This window comes from Typopeltis vanoorti, chromosome 7 (genome assembly GCF_054136105.1).
Source record: "Typopeltis vanoorti isolate ZY-2024b chromosome 7, IOZ_Tvanoo_1.0, whole genome shotgun sequence".
Classification (NCBI taxonomy): Eukaryota; Metazoa; Arthropoda; class Arachnida; order Uropygi; family Thelyphonidae; genus Typopeltis; species Typopeltis vanoorti.
In genome coordinates, this window is record NC_143555.1 from 3372466 (window position 1) to 3392214 (window position 19749).

The window sequence follows — 19749 nt, forward strand, 5'->3', positions numbered from 1 at the left end:
TATCCTCCTGACCTTGGGTGTGCAGTCTAATACTGCTTCTCTCAAAAACAATCTGACTACTTCCCATGCACTACTGACATTCTTTCCTTGTAAGCCATGGCAATGCTCCAAGATGACTTCATAATTGCCAGTTTTATAGTTCAACATAAACCCTTTCCTGACAGAATTCCACGTTTAGCAACTTCACAGGAAAAGACTGTATGGTCACTCTCCCCAGATGGAGAGAGAGTGTCTACTTTGGTTATGGATATATCTTATTATTAGTCACCTCCAGAGAGTCCAAGGCACTCATCGAGGGAGGGCATCTGCTCTACAACTCTCCTTCCACCACTCACAATCCACCAACTGACTGCAACTACACCAACACCATCTACCGCCAACCACCACCACTGGTATTTCCACAGACAATCACAAACATCCATGCCCACAGCAGGATTCGAACCCGCAGCCTCTTGACTGGACGGCAGACATGCTAACCACTCAGCCAGCCAGGCTGGCTAATGCTATTATCAGATCCAACACTCTCAAACCCCTTGTCCTCTCTATAACATGTTTCATGTAATTATCCTTAGCAAGCATATAAATTCCACTTCTATCTTGCCATGCACCCCCCTTTCCTCCCTTCAATCTATATTCCCATAGTTAAAGTCTCCCATAATAATTGTTTAGCCTACACCCATTGTGCTAATATCACATGGCATCAACATGTTCTTATGTACACCCTGGTCTATAGCAGCACTCAACAATATATTTTGTCCTATTGGTGTCTGTCCCACTTGAGACAGCCTTAAATAAACCATTTCCTTCAGACCTAAAATCCTCTTTAACTTCTAATTTTATTGGTTGTAATTCTTCAATCATCATCAGAAATACCCCACCTCCTGTCCTATTCCCTCTGTCCTTCCTGAAAATATTATTATTATTATTATTATTGTACAGGCACCTCTGTGGAGTCCAAAGACATATCAGAGGAGACCCAACTATCCACATAATCTATCATACCTTTCCTTGAACAAATTAACAGACAAAGCACTGACAACAGACTCTGGCAACACATTCCACTCATTCACAACTCCCCAAGCAAAATATCTAGTCCTCACACCCCTACTAACCACAACTTCCAGGGTGACCCCTTGTTCTAGCCACTTCATCCAAATGCTAAAACATTTCCCCTGTATCAATCCTATAAAACCTTCTAAGAAAAATATAATACCTTTACATTCTATCTCTGTAACTATATTATTTTCTGTTAACCAGGCCTCACTGATGCCTATCATTTTTGGCCAAGTCAAGCTGATCAATGCCAAAAACTCCTCTTCCTCATTTCTAATACTTCTTGCACTCATCTCCAAAACAGACCACCACTAGTGACTTTCCTTCTGTGGGATGCTTCACCATTAGATACAACTTGGCGATACCTATCTGAGAGTCAGTCACCTATCCAACTCACTGATCTTTCATCCCATCCACTTCAATTTAGTTACCAACTTCTGATGTGATAATCTAGCAAAAGTATTTGCAAAATCTAAGTATAACACTGTATGTGATATACTTAGAGGTATATCATATATATGATATACTTTGATATACTTAAAAGGGATGAATAAGGTACGAATTTTATATTTCTTGATGATTCTTGCCAATTTGTTGGAAATAGTGCTGATATATAGAATGGTGATATAACCTTTCACATCATACCAAGGAGAGTAAGGTGTGCAGTAGGATTAAACAAGAGTTTTAAAACTGTCTGCTTATGATAACCATTCTTTTGCAAAAATTGATAAAGGCAGCTTTAATTCTTTGGCAATCTCTTCATCATTGCTGATGAGAGTACATGCACAAGTTCTTACAGTAGAAATAATACCAAACTTTTTATATATATATAAGTCATGTTAATTAAAATAAATGTTCTCATTCCAGTGTTCTGCCTTATGAACTTTAGTCAAATATATATGAATATAGAAAATAATTACCTGTTTTTCACAACTGAATGAGAATTTCTATTCCATAATGAAATCTGAATAGAGCCAGCCAGGTCAAATGAAAGAGCGCCATGCAAATTAATGTTTACAACAAAGCCATTCTGAAGTGGAAATAGCTGAGAATGGTCTATTACTAGTAAATTAGCCTGAAAATATTTTAAAATAATGATTTGTAATTTATACTTTTTTTTTGTTACATCTAATAAGAAAATAAAGAAAACAAATAATACTGAACACATGTCTTCTTAGTTTCATTTGCATAAGACTTGATAAAATAAAATTTAAAGTGGAATGAAACTGCCTTATGTATTCATTAGTAGGCTACAGTTAATATCTTATTATTGCATATGAATTACTACAAATAAAATATAAATTAAAATTTTACATATTAAAAAGCACAAGAAGTTAGAATCTTTCTTTTAAGGTTACATAGTGATGCAGTATTCATATTTAAGAATTTAGGGACACAAAGCACACGTGTTGAAATGATTATTTTACTAATTATTAATAAAATAACACTTGACATTTCGATCCCTGTATCGAGGTCATCATCAGAAGGATACATGTGTATAGGAACCAAGCTACATGCTGTTGCACTCTATAAAGGAAAACTAAATCTACGTTGTTAACTAATCTTTTTCTTAACCTGACCTCTAGTGATATAAAATAAAATAAAATAAATATAAAATAAATGAAAACTACAATAAACTCTGCTAGTCCTCATGTACTAAGATTCTTCTGGAATTGTACAGTTCATATTGTTATACTATGATTTTCTTCTGGATTTGTACAGTTCAGGTTGCTATTGAATGTTCCAATGCAGATAGGTCCTCCACATTCCAAGAATGTGGAGGACCAAAAAAGAAAACAACTGAATTAATTAAATCCGTTAACATGTGGCCAGAAGAAACAATTAAAAAACTACTACCTCAGTATGCCTGCGTGCCCAGAATTTATGGCAAAACAATTTTTACCTTCAAAAAGAGGGTACAGCCATGGGCTCACCACTTTCCCTCCCAATAGCTAACTTTTATATGGAAGATTTTGAGCAACGAGCTCTAGAGTCAGTGTGCCTAAAGCCCAAAATTTGGCTCAGATACGTTGACGATATTTTTGCCATTTGGCCCCAAGGCCGCAAAGCACTAAATACATTCCTTAGCCACCTGAACAAACAACACAAATGCATCCAATTCACCATTGAAATAGAAAAAAAACAACTCTCTCCCATTCCTAGACACGTCTTCCCTCAGGCTGTCTCTCCTTCTCATCTACCGCAAACCTACACACACAAGCCAGTACATACACAAAACTTCTTATCACCACACAAAAACTAGCGGTCATAAGCACCCTTAAACACAGGGCTCAAACTATCTGTTCAAATGAACAAGCTCTTAACCACGAATACGAGATCATCAACCATACCTTTATAAAAAATGGATAGTAAAAAAACCACTCACAAGATCCTCCAGAGATAAGATACCACTAAAAACAAAAAAGATTTCAAGAATGCTATTGCCATACCTTATGTTAGAGGCATTTCTGAAAAAATAAACAGAACACTACACAAATACAACATCAAAACCACCTTTAAACCCCCGACAAAATTAAGACACCTACTCAGTTCCTCCAAGGATCCTCTGCTACACCTAGTACACCAGGGGTTTACAAAATACAATGCACATGTAACATACCATAAATAGGGGAAACAGGGCGAACCATCCCAATCAGGAAGGATGAACCAAACGACATATTTAATACCTCCGTTTTGGAAAACTGGCCTTTCTGACCATGCACTCCAAACATACCACAGAATTGATTGGAAAGATACCAAGTCCCTATACCGCACCAAAACCTGGTTCGAGAGGAAATTCAAAGAAACATGTGAAATGCTCAAACATAATCCAAATCTAAATAAAAATAATGGTCTAACCATTCCAAGAATGTGGAAGACCCATCTGCCACCTTCATAGCAACCACAAAGAAAAATCTCAATACAAGAAGACTTAGTGAAGTTTTTTTTTTTTTTGGAACATTCAATAGCAACCTGAACTTTACAAATCCTGAAGAAAATCTTAGTATAACAATATGAACTGTACAATTCCAGAAGAATCTTAGTACGTAAGGACTTTAGCAAGTTTATTGTAGTTTTCATTTATTTTATTTTATTTTTTATATCACTAGAGGTCAGGCTAAGAAAAAGATTAGTTAACAATGTAGATTTAGTTTACCTTTATAGAGTGCAACGCCATGTAGCTTGGTTCCTATACACATATATCCTTCTGATGATGACCTCGATACAGGGGTTGAAACGTCAAGTGTTATTTTATTAATAATTAGTAAAATAATCATTTCAGCACGTGTGTTTTGAGTCCCTAAATTCTTAAATATGAAGAAGTTAAAATATATCTGAATTTTTGAAGGTACAGGAATGCTACATTTGGTACTGAATTTGATAATGCACCAAAAATAGTATCATCATCATCATCATCATCAAATGATGATGATGATGATGATGATGATATGCCATGTACCCTCAAGGGGTGTACAGGATATGACAGTACTACATGAAAAAATTACATCATTACTAACTTCCTATCTACAATTTTCCTCCAAATCAGTCTGTTACTTGTCAAGACTCCAACATTATCAGATCTTATATTTCTATCATCTAAGGCACTTTGTACCGTATCAATCCACCTGTATCTTGGTCTTCCTCTGGGTCGTTTTCCTGCCAACCTGGCAGAGAACACTTGTTTTGCTAATCTTTCCTCTCCCATTCTATTTAAGTGACCATACCATCTGAGATTAGCTCTGCTAACGCATTCCTGGATGCTGACAATGTCAAGGTCTTTTCTAATATCCTCATTTTTAATATGATATTGCCATTGATGCCATCTGTTCATGCCTCTAATCTTTCTCAGGACTCTCATATCTGCGGTCTCTAGTCTTTGGTCAAGTGTTTTACTTCTGACCCAGCTGCCAAAAATAGTATTAGACTAGAAATAATATGAGGATATGGAACCAAAAAAATAAATGCATAATTCTGATTTATTGTCTGTTACCCTTTTCATTTATTTCTAAACATTTCAATCTTGCCATTTCATCTTCTGATTTATTGATTCCACACCTTCATATTATTTCCAATCTAATTCTATTTTCAGCGCTGTTATCAAATTCAATACTAAATCTAGCATCATCCTTATCTTAAAAAAATGTAGGCGTGTTTTTAACTTCTTATACTTTTTAATACAGGTAGCTCTCATTTTACGAATTTTCGCTTTAAGAATTTTTATTTTAAATTGTGCGCAGTGAAATCTTAAATCTTAAATCTTATCTTAAAAAAATGTAGGCGTGTTTTTAACTTCTTATACTTTTTAATACAGGTAGCTCTCATTTTACGAATTTTCGCTTTAAGAATTTTTATTTTAAATTGTGCGCAGCGAAGCCAATTATGGGTATGTACGGGGAATTACGCAGTATGTAATGACGTAACAATCAGTTAGAATGAGCCTCAATCACTCATGAGCCTTGGCAACATGAGTGTGTTATTCATAGTTTTCAATTACACCTGATTTTTTATTTTGTTTTCTTTTTAACTAAAACGTTTTCACTTTTCCAACAATGTCAAAAAGAAGCAACAGTGCAAAACCAGAAAATGAACAAAAGAAACAAAGAAAGACAATCGCACAAGGAAAAAAAAAAACCCACAAAACAAATTATTACCCACCATCAAGTGGGTAGTGCTATTAAAGCTCTTTATGCCAGACGCAGAATGGCTGGCATAAAGTTTCCGAAAAAACTATGAAAGGAATATGGCATAAATTTTGTCCTCAGTTTAATGATAATTTTGAAGACTTTGAAGGCCCAACAGAGATTGTGAATTCTGAAATTCAAGCCATCTTAGGTATGGCTAACCAGTTGTAAACAGAAGTTTCAGAATGTGATGTTAATGAGCTGCTTCAAGCTCACACTATGGAACTATCACCCAATGATCTCCTTGAATTAGAGGAACAAGAAAGAAATGAAGATGAAAAGACAAAGAAGATAATGAATATGAAGCTACAACTCTGTTTTTCACTTTAAAAGGCCTAGAAGAATCATTTAAACTTCCAAAAAACAGCTCAAGCAATCTTTGAATCACTGCGAAATGAATAATGCTTCTGCTTGCTATCAAGCAATTTTTAATGAAAAGAAGCGAAAGTAAACGAAGCAGATGACAATTAAGGCCTTCTTTGAAAAAAAGATGCACCGAAGCTTCCTAATATCTCCTACTATCTCGATGGCTGCCGATTCACTCGGTGATATAGAAATCAGCTTTTTTTTTCTTTTTCAAAGAATCTTTTTTTTTTTTAATTTAAAATTTTTATTATGGTAATTTTTATATATGTAAATCTTTGGTCAGTAAAGTCTTTTAATATTCATTTTATATTTTTTATATTCCTTCTTATAAATGTAACTTTTGCTTATAGCATTATTTCTAAGACAAACTCCTGCTTTATGAATTCTCGATTTAGGAATGGTCGCCAGGAACCAGTTAATTCATAAAAGGCGGGAACTATCTGTATATAGAATTCTAATAAATGACTTTCATTTGTAGTATTTTAACACGTTTGCTGCCATGCCACTTTGGCATAGTCTGTTTGTTCCCATACGCCGAGCAATTTCACTTCTTCAAGGTCAGTACGGTAATCTCGTTGCTGGCGGTAAGCATCATACGAGTATACTCATAGTTGGCTTGTGCAGAGCACATACTGTATGAGTATACACAGTTTTGCTGCTAGCTCCACAAGCCAAGCATTTTCACTTCTTCAAGATCAGTACGGTAATCTCGTTGCCGGCGGTAAGCATCATACAAGTATACTCGTAGCTGGCTTGTGTAGCTCATATACGAACTACGAGTATACTCGTAGTTGGCAGCGAACGTTTTAAATTCACTAACATGATTTAACATCTTAGTATTGGAGACATGAGGGAAGCTCCACTGCTGTTATAAGCATAGTTATACTTTTTAATATCTAATTTTTGGAGTGATACGAAAATGTTTTTTTCAGAATCTTATATTGTAAGGTTTATTATTATACAGATATCTCCTTTGGGTGGGGGGGGGGGGTCTCACTTAAGGGTCAAAGCAAATAACTGGGAGGAGACTTACACATTGCCATTCAGGAACTTCAGACCTCCTAATGTTCTCAGGACACACCTTCACATGTGAATTGGAATGCATTACCTGAGAGCGTGGTGTCTGCAGAGAATTTGAATGTGTTTAAGTCACGGTATGATGAGCTGTGTGTATGACAAAAGGGACCTCCGAGATGAGTCTGACTCCATGGGGTCTTAGGATAATAATAATAAATGAATACTTCCAATTCAAAAGCTTTCACTAAATTACTATAGTGTTACCTTATTCTCTTTAATTAATAAGATTCACCTGTAAAGCAGTAGTCGGTTCACTAGCAGTTCCAGACCAGACATGACCCATTAATTCTCCTGAGCTAGCGAAGAAAATGTAAGGACGTAACTTAACACCCATAACTGTCAGTTCCATTCCAGCTGTTGGAGATTCATTTTCTTCTTTACTTGACTCGCCTTCACCAGCAAAACTGGAAAGGCCACTAGCAAATAATCCAACCTAAAAAAAAAAAAAAAAAGAATTTTCATTAAGCTATACGATATCAAATACTGCAAAGTGATTATTCGATGCTATTTGTGAAATGTGGGGGTAGATAGTTTAGTTGTGTTTTTTAGTTATATTAATTTAATTAATACTAATCCATCATACACAAGTGCACCTATAGCACATTAGTACAGTGTGTCTGTGGGGGGGGGAGGAATGTAGTTGGTATATGCATAGGAGTTAAAAGACAAGGAACCTGTTGATATTCTTTTTGAATAGCTAGAGGTTGCAGTTACTGGTAAACACTTTTTGAAGGAAACTGTTCCACAAAACACTGCCAGAGAAGAGAAAAAAAACAGAATGTAAAATTACATGCACTTTAGGCTGAAGGTATTACGAGCTGTATATCACATTCATGAGATTACATTGATTGAAAAAGATAAGCTAGATTTGAGAGTGATGGTGGAAGAAGATGAAGTTCAGAGGAGATTATTAAAGTGTAAAAATGGCTAAAAGGATCACTTGGAAGTTGAAACATACTGGTTTTGAGAATACCAATTATTGAGCACATACTTGGTTGCCAAAGTTCCTTGAAGATGTGGATATGGTAGAGATGATTTGAATGCAAATGACAAAACAGTGACTAGAACGTGGAATGCTCATTGCGAAGATAGATTGAAAGACTGATTGGAGAAATTTTTCAATATGTGACAAACAGAAAACAAGGAGACACTATAGTAAATGGGAATTACTAGTAAGGACAGAGAGCAATGGCATAGCTGGGGAGGGGGGGTGCTGAGGGGGTGGTCAGCCCCAGGCAGCACTGTGAAACTTTTTGAAAACTTTTGCAGTTAATTCTAAAATAGAGGACAGAATGTGGAAAAGATGATAGTAATAGTTGGTACTAATGACGAACTCAGTTCCAAATATTGTAATACTACTGCGAATTTTCCTTACAACTGCTGTAAGTATTGCTAGTTGTGAGAGAAGTTTTTCTAAAAAAATTTGATTAAGAATTACCTACATTAAGTAAAGGAGATAAAAATCCCTTATTGTTTTTCAGCCAGTATGCGAAACTCTAAGATCGAAAACTACGATCTAAACGTTTCATGCCAACGAACTGTCGGCGGATCCAAGCGTAAGTGACCACTTGGTAGTGCCACACCAAGGCAACTCGATGCAAAGGTGGAGCAAGATCCCTCACTATTCTTGATATTTTCTCATAATGTAAAAACACACAGCTCCCAGGAGATGTAGTACTGCTTTACATTATGAGGAGAGGTCACTATCCAGACCGGTTTCAACCTTTTTTGAGGTCTCATCAGTGAGTAGCTAGACCTAGATGATATCAAAGTTTAAGTGAAAAGAACTTGCATACCTTCGCTATACGAATGCCAGAAAGGTGTGCCACTATATTATATTATAACATATTATAACTAAGATGAAAAGCCAAACGGCTATTTTTTTTTTTTTTCTGGCAAGGTTGATAAAGTAAAGGGGATAAAAATCCCTTATTGTTTTTCAGCCAGTATGCGAAACTCTAAGATCAAAAACTACGATCTAAACGTTTCATGCCGACGAACTGTCGGCAGATCCAAGTGTAAGTGACCACTTCTTTTCACTTAAACTTTGATATCATCTAGGTCTAGCTACTCACTGATGAGACCTCAAAAAAGGTTGAAACCGGTCTGGGTAGTGACCTCTCCTCACAATGTAAAGTACTACATCTCCTAGGAGTAATACATCTCCTAGGAGTTGTGTGTTTTTACATTATAAGAAAATGTCAAGAATAGTGAGGGAGCTTGCTCCACCTTTGCATCGAGTTGCCTTGGTGTGGCACTACCAAGTGGTCACTTACGCTTGGATCCGCCGACAGTTCGTCGGCATGAAACGTTTAGATCGTAGTTTTCGATCTTAGAGTTTCGCATAGTGACCTCTCTCCTCACAATGTAAAGTACTACATCTCCTAGGAGTAATACATCTCCTAGGAGTTGTGTGTTTTTACATTATAAGAAAATGTCAAGAATAGTGAGGGAGCTTGCTCCACCTTTGCATCGAGTTGCCTTGGTGTGGCACTACCAAGTGGTCACTTACGCTTGGATCCGCCGACAGTTCGTCGGCATGAAACGTTTAGATCGTAGTTTTCGATCTTAGAGTTTCGCATACTGGCTGAAAAACAATAAGGGATTTTTATCCCCTTTACTTATCAACCTCGCCAGAAAAAAAAAAAAATAGCCGTTTGGCTTTTCATCTTAATTACCTACATTATTATGAAATAGACTTCGCCAATGTCATCAACGATTTTGCTAACAGAAAAGCAAGAAATATAACATTTTAGAATGTTGAAATTAAAGTTTTACTTCAAAAAATAAGCACAGTGTTTTACTTTATTTCCCTATACGTCATTTTGACTTTTTTTTAGTATTTTTAGTGTGTATTGAGAGGGGCAGCAAACTCGGGGACCGCCCCGAGCGGCAACAGCTACGCCACTGAAAGAGGGCTAGGCTCTTTGCATGCAAAGTAGCGAATGAGTAATGTGTTGCCACAGGCCTTCGTGAGTGATCTCTCAGCAAATTAGTATTTAAGGAGGTACTGTGGTTCATGTAGGGCTCTCATAATAGAGATGGCTGTGCAATAATAAACAAGTAAATGAGTACAATTATTAAGCAGGAAATGAGGAAAATAAGAAAAATGTTGTGCAGGAAATATAAAGAAATATGACTAACAACCCTCTTAAATTTTATATAAAAGATGCTTTTTTTTTTTTTTAAATCTCTCTTAGCCTACTATGATAAATCCTTTCATGGGTGGGAGTCACAAAGACACTTAGCAGCAATACAGCATAAGCAAGAATAGCAAGCAGCACAGTAAGGAAGGCAACATCGTATTAAGAACAAAAAAAAAAAAAAATCAGCTGGAGAGGACAAACAAAATCCTAAAGATATTCTATTATCATCAATTTCCTGATATGTATTTCCCAAGGGGTGTTCAGGTTACTATGGCAGAACTACATGATTAAGTTTACATTATTATTAATCTCCTATCCCCAATTTTCCTCCAAATTAGTATTACTTGTGAGCACTCCAATGCTGTCATGTAACATTTTGCACTTCTGACAGAATTAATCCACCTATATCTTTGTCTTCCTTGGGGTCTCTTTCCTGCCATCTTGACATGAAACACCTCTTTTGTTAACCTTTCCTCACCCATTCTATTTAAGTGGCCTTAGAATAGCTCTTACACATTCTTGATTACTAATAGTGTGTTCCTTTTAAGAGCTTCATTTTTAATATGAAGCCAGTGACATCATTGGTTCACTCCCTAATTTTTCTTGGAACCCTCACATCTATGGTCTTTAGTGTTGATCAAGTGCTTTATTTCTAACCCAACTCTCAGATCCATAACTTAAAACTGGTTTGAACACTATCTTGAATACTGCTAGTTTGGTGTTTTGGGTAATTTCTCTCTTATTCCATATAAATTTATTCAGCTGGCTACCCATCATACCAGCTTTGCTTATTTGTTGTCTATTATTATTATTAAGAGAGACCTCCAAGGAGTCAGGGACTTATCGAGGGAGGCCAAATACTACACATGCCAACTATCATACTTATTCTTAAATTCATTCACACTGCTTGCACTCACAACATCCAATGGCAACCCATTCCAATCATGCACCACTCTCTGAGGGAAAAATCGCTCTCATCTCTTCTTAGCAGCCTTCATTCTCAGCTTCCAAGGATGCCCTCTCATCCTTTCCCCACCCTCCATAAACAGAAAAATTCCATCAATTGAAATTCTGTATGGCCCTTTCAGAAGTTTGTAAGTCTCAATCATATCACATCTCTTTCTCCTGTTTGCTAGTGTCTGCAGTCTACAAATTCTCAATCTGTCTTCTCACAATCCTGATATCATTTTTTACACTCTCCTTTGTACTCTCTCCAATATATCAGAATCTCAATGGAAACCAGGAGACCAGACCTGCACACAGTAGTCCAAGTGAGGTCTTATCAAAGTCTTGTAAAGAAGCAAAATAACATCATATATCTTTACATATGAATGTTCATTTCAGCAATGCATTATCTTTTGAGTTGTATTTGCAATCTTTGCCACATGGTCCCTGAACTTCAACTTCCTATCTATTAACACTCCAAGATCCCTAGCCTCAATTTCTTCTAGCCTAATCCCACCAATATAATACGACATTGGATATCTAATCACGCTGAAGTGAATGACTTTACATTTACTGACACCCATTTTCCCATGCCCACAATTCCAGCCTATTCAAATCATCCTGCAAGTACTGCATATCAGCAGCATTCCTGATTACCCTACCAATCTTTGCATCATCAGCAAATAGCTGTATGTCACTTGTCAAATCCTTCCCAATATCATTAATGCACAGATTGAATAACAGTGGACCAAGCACTGATCTTTGTGGTACACCACTTGTTACCTTAAATCTTGCAGACTCACATCCTCCATATACCACTTTTTGATATCTGTCAGTCAGTCATCCTCTTATCCATGCTAATATTCTATAAATCAAACCCATTTTCTCCAATTTATGTGACAGTCTACCATGCTGTATTCTGTCAAAAGCCTTAGGAAAAATCCAAACGTATCATGGTGTATCCATTCTCCTTGTCTAGTTCAGTGGTAACACTGTTATAGATGAGCAAGTTGATAAAACATGACCTTCCCTTAGTAAACCCACGTTGTTCATTGCAAAGTAGAGATTCACTGTCAACCCATTTCTGAATGCAAGCCCTAACCAATTTTTCAAAAATCTTCACCACCACTCCAGAAATACTAATTGGTCAATAGTTAGTTAGTGGTCTTTGCACCACCCTTGTGCAATGTAATTACCATACATTTCTTCCATTTCTGTGGAATCTTTCCTGTTCTGAGACTCATTAAACAGCCTAGTCAAAGGAATGGCCAGTTCAGCTGAATGCTCTTTTAGCATGTGCTGATATCCCATCAGTCCCTATTGCTGAATTCTTATTCCATTTGTGCAACAGCTCGTCCTCATACACCTGCGTTTCTTCATCTAGTGAAGAGGTAACTGTGAGCTTAATGTTGCATACATCTGGTTGATAACTTTTAACAAAATGGGTACTCATTAAGTGAACCTCTTCTGCATCTGTAACCCCTCATGCCATCAGGATTTAGAAGAGTTATTCTTCCATGTTCATTCTTTCTTTTGCTTCCAGCATATCGATATAATTCTTGTGGGTTGTCTTTAGCATGCAGAGCTAGTTTCTTTTCATACTCAGACTTTGCTTTCCAGATTTATCTGGCATCTTCACTAAAAACTGTGCCTAAAGAAATGAAATATTTCACTTGTTCTATAGAATCTCATTCAGAATGCAGATTTAGTTCCTGCCTATTTTCACAGTTTTGGTCTTTTTACTGCTGATTTTCATGCAAAATTTGTTACAGATGTTATTCAATTTAGTTAGAGAATCCTTCAGACTTGCACTAGATGTGTTTAGCAGAACAACATCATCTGCATAAAGCAAAGAGCAGGTCTGACATCTCCAATTCTAATATCAGGCTATATGGATCACATTATGAAAGAAAGTGGCATCAAGCCTGATATTAGAATTGGAGATGTCAAACTCAGCTCTGTGAAGATAATTCGTATCCTTGTCTTACACCTGATTTTACATCAAACCATTTTCTTGTATTCCCTTGAATTCTAACTGCTGATTTACAACTTATGTATATAGACAGACAATGTATATTGTCTATATACATAAGTATATTGTATATTGCCCTGTATAATGTTCCATTTACCTCATATAATTGTAGTGTTTTGAAAAGCTTTTGTCTGGTACCTTGTTGTATGCTTTTCCGGATCTACAAAACTTAAGTACAGATCCTTGTCATATTCCCACAATTTCTCAAGTAAAAATGTGATCTTGATAACCTCTACTTGGTCTGAAGCATGCTTGTTTTTCTCCAAGTTTTCTTCCACAATCTTTCTCAACCTCTTTTCAAGCATACGTATACTTGAATAAATCTTACCTAGAACACTTAGGGTGTTCCAATCATTCACAACTTTACTTGCAAAAACCTACTTTTCATTCCTCTGCTCACACTTTCCTTATACAGCTTCCAGGGATGTCCTCTGGTTCTCTGATCTCCCACTGTTTGCTGTAAAACCTCTCCAACATTACTTCTATAACAACCCTTACTAACTTATAGGTCTTTATCATATCACCCATCTTCCTCCTATCCACTAGACTCTGTAAATTGCACTTCTCAACCTTTCCTCATATTCGACATTCCATAGTTCAGAAACTATCTTAGTAATTCATCTCTGGACACTTTCCAACATCTCTTTGTCCTTTTGAAAACCAGGTGACCAAATCTGTGCACAGAAGTCCATGTGTGTGGCCTGATCAAAGCCTTGTACAATGGAACAAGAAGCTCCTTACTTCTACAACTCAGTGCCCTCCACTTCATTCCCAGAATTCTTTGTGTTGTTCTCACAATTTTGGCAATGAGTCTCCTAAGTTTCAGATCCTTATCCACTATCACCCCAAGATCTCTTATTTCCTCTACCTCCAACAATATATCCCCAACAAGCATAAATTCTAGATCCTATCTTTGTTTCCCAAAGTTTAAAACTTACATTTGACAACATTTAACTCGCATCCCCATTTCCATTCACTCAATTTATCCACCTTCTCTACTCTTCATAGTTCATCTCAACTTTGCATCATATGTTTTAGGGCCATTGCTGTTTAACAGCAATGGCCCTAAAACACACCTCTGAGGTACACCACTAGTGACTTTCCTCCTCCTGGATATTGCTCTGCCATACACAACTTGCTGATAGCTATCAGGTAGCCAGTCTCCGATCCAATGCACTAATCTAATATCCAACTCAATCAGCTCTAGTCTGACTATCAACTTGTGGTAATCTATCAAAAGCCTTCGCGAAATCAAAGTATACTACTGTGTATCCCTCTCTTCTGTCCAAGGAAGCAGTCACCTTATTATAATACGTAAGATTACTAAAACATGACCTCCCTTTAGCAAATCCATGCTGTTCATCAAAGATAATTTCATTGCTGTCAACCCAATTATGGATCCTAGTTCTCACCAGCTTCTCTGACAACTTAACCACAATACCTGATACACAGATAGGCCTATAATTTGATGCCTGAGTTCAATCACATCCTTTTATGAAGTGGCACAATCTTGCCCTTCTTCCACTCCTTTGGAACTTGACCCAGTGCAAGACTCATATTAAAAAAAATATGTCAAGGTGGATGTCAACTCCCTGGCACATTGCTTCAGAATACATTATCATACATACAGTGATATATTATCAAGCCCCACAGCCTTATTAACATCAAGTTTGCTTAATTTCCCATATAACTCTTGCTCACTTACAGTCAGTCTCTCCTCCCCATCATCATCATCTATTCTCAATCTTTCCATGATGTCACATTCACAAGAATGAAAGACCTTTATGAACTGCTCATTGAGCATCTCCATTATATCTTCCAGGTGACCAAATCTGTGCACAGATTTGGTCACCTGGAAGTAATGATATTGGAGAAAATACTGGAAGTAATGATATTGGAGAAAATGGTATAAGGACAACTCAGTAGTCCTTATACCATTTTCTCCAATCAGTGTTATCTTTCTATAATGTTTCTTCTTCTTTTTTTTTTTTTTTTGCTGACTACACATCAAAAGAACTTCTTAGGATTCATTTTGGCTTCATTAGCTAACTTCTGCTCATACTTAACTTTTGCTGCCCTTATAAACCAATTCGCCCTACTTGCCTGGTCTTTGTAATCCTCATGGAATTAGTTATTACCACTTCTCATATGCTGCCTCCATACTGTCTTTTTTCTCTGCATCACATGCTTAATCTCTTCATTCATCCATTTCACACCTACCTTATTTAACCTTCTAACTCTTGGAATAGATTTAGACATTTTTTCTACTAGATAGTTCTTGAATATCCCCCCCCCCTTTCAAGCAGCATTTATCTCTTTTCCAACTAATTACTCATTTCATGCTACACCTGCAAGCTGTCTCCTGAGCTTTTCATAATCACCAGACTTGTAATTTCACATATACCCTTTCCTCACAGAGATCTTCACACTGATGGCAACCACCCAGGTAATCACTTCATGGTCACTCTCTCACCAACTGGAAGATAATTTGACACCTCATTTATAATTACATCCTCTGATGATATGATCAAATCCAAGACTCTCAATCCTCATATGCCCTCTGTTAGATACTGTTTGAGGTAGGTGTCATTCAAAAACTCAAGGAACTAATTTTCTTCATTTCCAGTTGCTGTCTCATCATCCCAGTCTATACTTCCACAGTTAAAATCATCCATAATAATCACCCTTTTCTTATTTGCATGGCTAATTTGATTATACATTTCATAGTCACAACCATCCACATTAGCAGGTCTATAACAACATCCAACCAAGTATTTCCTTCTATTCACCACTATCTAACACCATACTGCCTCAAAACTACTGGCACTATTTCCCTCTTTCATCTCTACTGTATGGACATAACTCCTTCTCTATCATCAATAGTACTCCCTCCCCTCTTTTTACTCTTTCTATCCTTATAAAACACATCATACCCTTCCATCTCCATTCCTGTCAGGCTGTCCTCATCCAACCATGTCTCACTTATTCCAACAATTTTTGAGTGAACAGACTCAATTAATGCAACCATTTCATTTGCTTTTTTTTTTTTTTAGCATTTGTATACAAACACAACAGTTTATTCCTGGATCTATAGCTAGTTCTCCTAACACCACTATTTGATGCGACTTCTCCATGCTTAACTCGAACGATTTCTTTTCTCCTTATTCATCTTCGAACCTTCTTCATATCAACTGTTTTCCCTTGATCCCAGGTCATCCTCTTCCCTTTTTGTCTACACATGCATTTACATCCTCTTGGAGTATCTACCTTTTTCACGCTGTGTTCCTCTGTCCATCCTGTACCTCTCAGTTTCCCTGTCTGTCTTGCACACCTGTTCTCAGTCTATACTCATGCTGTTCACTTTTTCATTTGCAACCACCTCTTCAGTCTCTCCTGTCTTGCTCTCCCATTCTTCTAGATTGCTTACCACTTGAATGGATTCATTTTCTGCACTCACTTCTCTACCTTCCAGCAGCAGCAGTCTCTCCAAGCGACTCACACCAAAACCACTCAAGATGCAGTCCATCACTCCTATACACTTTATCCTTCAAACTCATTCCACACATTAACAAACTTCACTCATTTCTCCTCACACATTTCTTCTAACATATCATTCATAAGCTTTGCTGTCTGCCTCATCTCACCATTGTCATACCTGGGCAACACACTTCCTACCTTTTCTATCACACTATTCTCTTTTATCCATCTCAACAACCTCCTGATATCTAATCTTGTTTGCATTCAAGTCATCTGTACCTATTACAACTACCAATTCTTTTTCTTGCTTACTTTTCATATCTAATACCGCAATCGCTCTACGCATTCTACCTCCAGTAAAACATACTTTATGCATCCCCTCGTCTAGCACACCTTTAATGAATAACCATTAATTAACCATTTAATTATTAAATAACCATATAACACCATCTCAGGGTTTTTCGTTACCTCTTTTATACCATCATTATTTGTTTTCATCATTTTCACTCTCCTCTGCATATCTCTACTTCTCTTAACTTCATTCCACACTCATTTCATCTGTTGCTTCATCTTAATCAATTGATCTTTCAAATCTTGTGTCACATTTTTGCTGCCATTCATTCTTTTGAATTTCCAAAATTTCGAACCTCGTTTCACACCTTCACTCTGCTTGACTATTTAGAATTTTTGAACTTTGCATCACACTTTTACTCTCATTCATCTTTTCAAATTTTAGAACTTTCAAACCTTGCATCATACACACTTGTTCACAGTCAATACCGCTCGCCACCTTATCTTTCACACTATTACTACTATCATTTAAAACCACTTCAGTCCCACCAGTTCCTTTCTCTCTCTCTCAATCTTTTGCTTCACCTCTTACTTCTACTGCTCTCTTTCTCACATCACTCATTTCTCTTGTTCGTAGCAAAAAATACAATTGGTAAGTTTTGTACATTTCCATTCCTTCATTCAAATGCAACCCACACATTTACAAACTCCACTCCAATCTCTTCACACAGTTCTGCTAGCATGCCATTCTTGATCCCTTCTCTCTGTCTGAATTCATCATTATCATAACTTAGCAACACACTGACTACCTTTCTAACCACACTTATCTTTCACTCTCTTCAACAACCTCCTGATATCCTTCCTCACATTCTCTTTATACATACTTAAAGTAAATATTACAATATAAATTATAAGTTACATTATAAAGTAAAAGGATGAATGATTATAACAGAAGGCTATGTTATAATTTTAATGAATGTAGATGGCAGAGAAGTGAAAGAAGAAGAAATAATTGAATTACCAAATAATCACTCTGCTAGAGTGATTCTGGAAGAGATAATGCAGTATTCCTGTATTCTACCAAGGTTTGTGAGATGATGGAAACTTACTGATTTTAAAACTGCTGTAGCAACTTTTACTATACACTCTTTAATATGATTAACTGCTTCATGGACATGGGGTTCTGACCACTGCAGAATCAGCTTCTAGGTGAGAGAATTTATTGTTATCTCTTTTTCATTGTGATATCTGTGATGAATACACGATTCCCATGTAGAAGTAGGAATATTGCATGAAAATTATCACTGCCACAGATGTTTTCTGCTCCCAAAATGGAAGAAGAGATTATGAAGAATAGATGATTAACTGAATAGCAGCTAATGTATGTGGAGGCATATGAAAGATATTTCCAATGTTTAAGAAGAAAGGCTATTATATATTATCAGCATTCGGTTTGTCCCTTTATGTTAGGGGTTTGTACTAGTGTGCACAGTGTTCTGGCAAATTAATTAACCTGCAAGCATGATTGGCTTGACAACTGCAAGATGACACCAAGGTTGTCCTGCATTATATCAGCACCAGGTTGTAAACAGATGGAGAATACATTAAGAAAATACCTAGACAGACAACTGCTTCTATGGTGCTGTTACGAGTAATTTCTTGGATGGGAAAGTGACTCCTCACACAAGTATATTCCTTATTCTGTCCTTACAGATGACAGCAATGTACCATAATCTTGGTTCCTCAGCATGTTTCAAATACATCTCCTGTATGAAAACATCAGTAATATCCTGTATGATTCTACAGGATATTACTGATGTTTTGACAAAAATAACAACAATTGTATGAATTTATTAATTATCCATTTTTGGTGAATCTGTCTGATTTCTGACTTTTTTTTTTTTTTTTGTGAAAGCTTTCTTTATTTTCTCATTGTTCTTCTCAACTTTGCATCATCTGCAAACAACTGCATATCTCCAGTTAAATTTTTCCCGATTTCATTAATATACAAGTTAGACAATAATAGTCCTAAAACTGATCCCTGCAGCACACCACTAGTGCCTTTACTCTTTTGGAATACCCCTCCTCTGTAGAATTTGCAGATAATTATCTGATAGACAATCATTTTCCCAACTCCTCAATTTAGTATTAAACCTTGTCCATTCCAATTTAGTTATGACCAACTTGTCTTGTGTCAATCTATTAAAAGCCTGTTCAATTTTAGTATGCCACTGTACGAGGGTGGTCTGAAAAGTTTTTGGCCTCGACCATAAATGACAACACTATCGGCAAAATTTTTTTTCTCTAAGTTGGTACATCTGTATAAATATCCATGTGAAATTTCAAGTCATTCTATCAAGTAGTGTGTTTTATACAGCCATCTGAAGCAAACGTTTGGCTGTATCCCTTGAAATGGATGAAACTGAATATCGTGTGGTTATAAAATTCTTTGTAAAAGAAGGTTTAACACCAAAAGAAATTCAGTCAAAGTTCATAAAAGTTTATAGGCACTCTTCTCCTTTGTTTTTGACAAATTAAGAAATGGGCTGCTGAGTTTAAATGTGGCCATACCAGCTTTGAAGATCATCCACGTGAAGGATGTTCAAAATAATGTAACAACACCAGAAATCATTGATCAAGTGCAACATATGATCTTGGATGACCAGCGAGTCAAAGTGAG

The 19749-nt window shown here is 36.5% G+C and overlaps 1 protein-coding gene across 1 annotated transcript in view; it reads right to left on the reverse strand.

Moving 5' to 3' along the window:
- The window catches only part of LOC150104452 (microsomal triglyceride transfer protein large subunit-like), a 278438-nt gene that overhangs the window by 35251 nt on the left and 223438 nt on the right, over positions 1-19749 (reverse strand). Inside the window, exons 15-16 of the mRNA XM_090395154.1 lie at positions 7411-7611; positions 1974-2128 (exon numbers count right to left, since the gene is read on the reverse strand). Of these exons, the coding sequence (XP_090251280.1) occupies positions 1974-2128; positions 7411-7611 (356 nt within the window). The remainder of the gene's footprint in view (positions 1-1973; positions 2129-7410; positions 7612-19749) is intronic.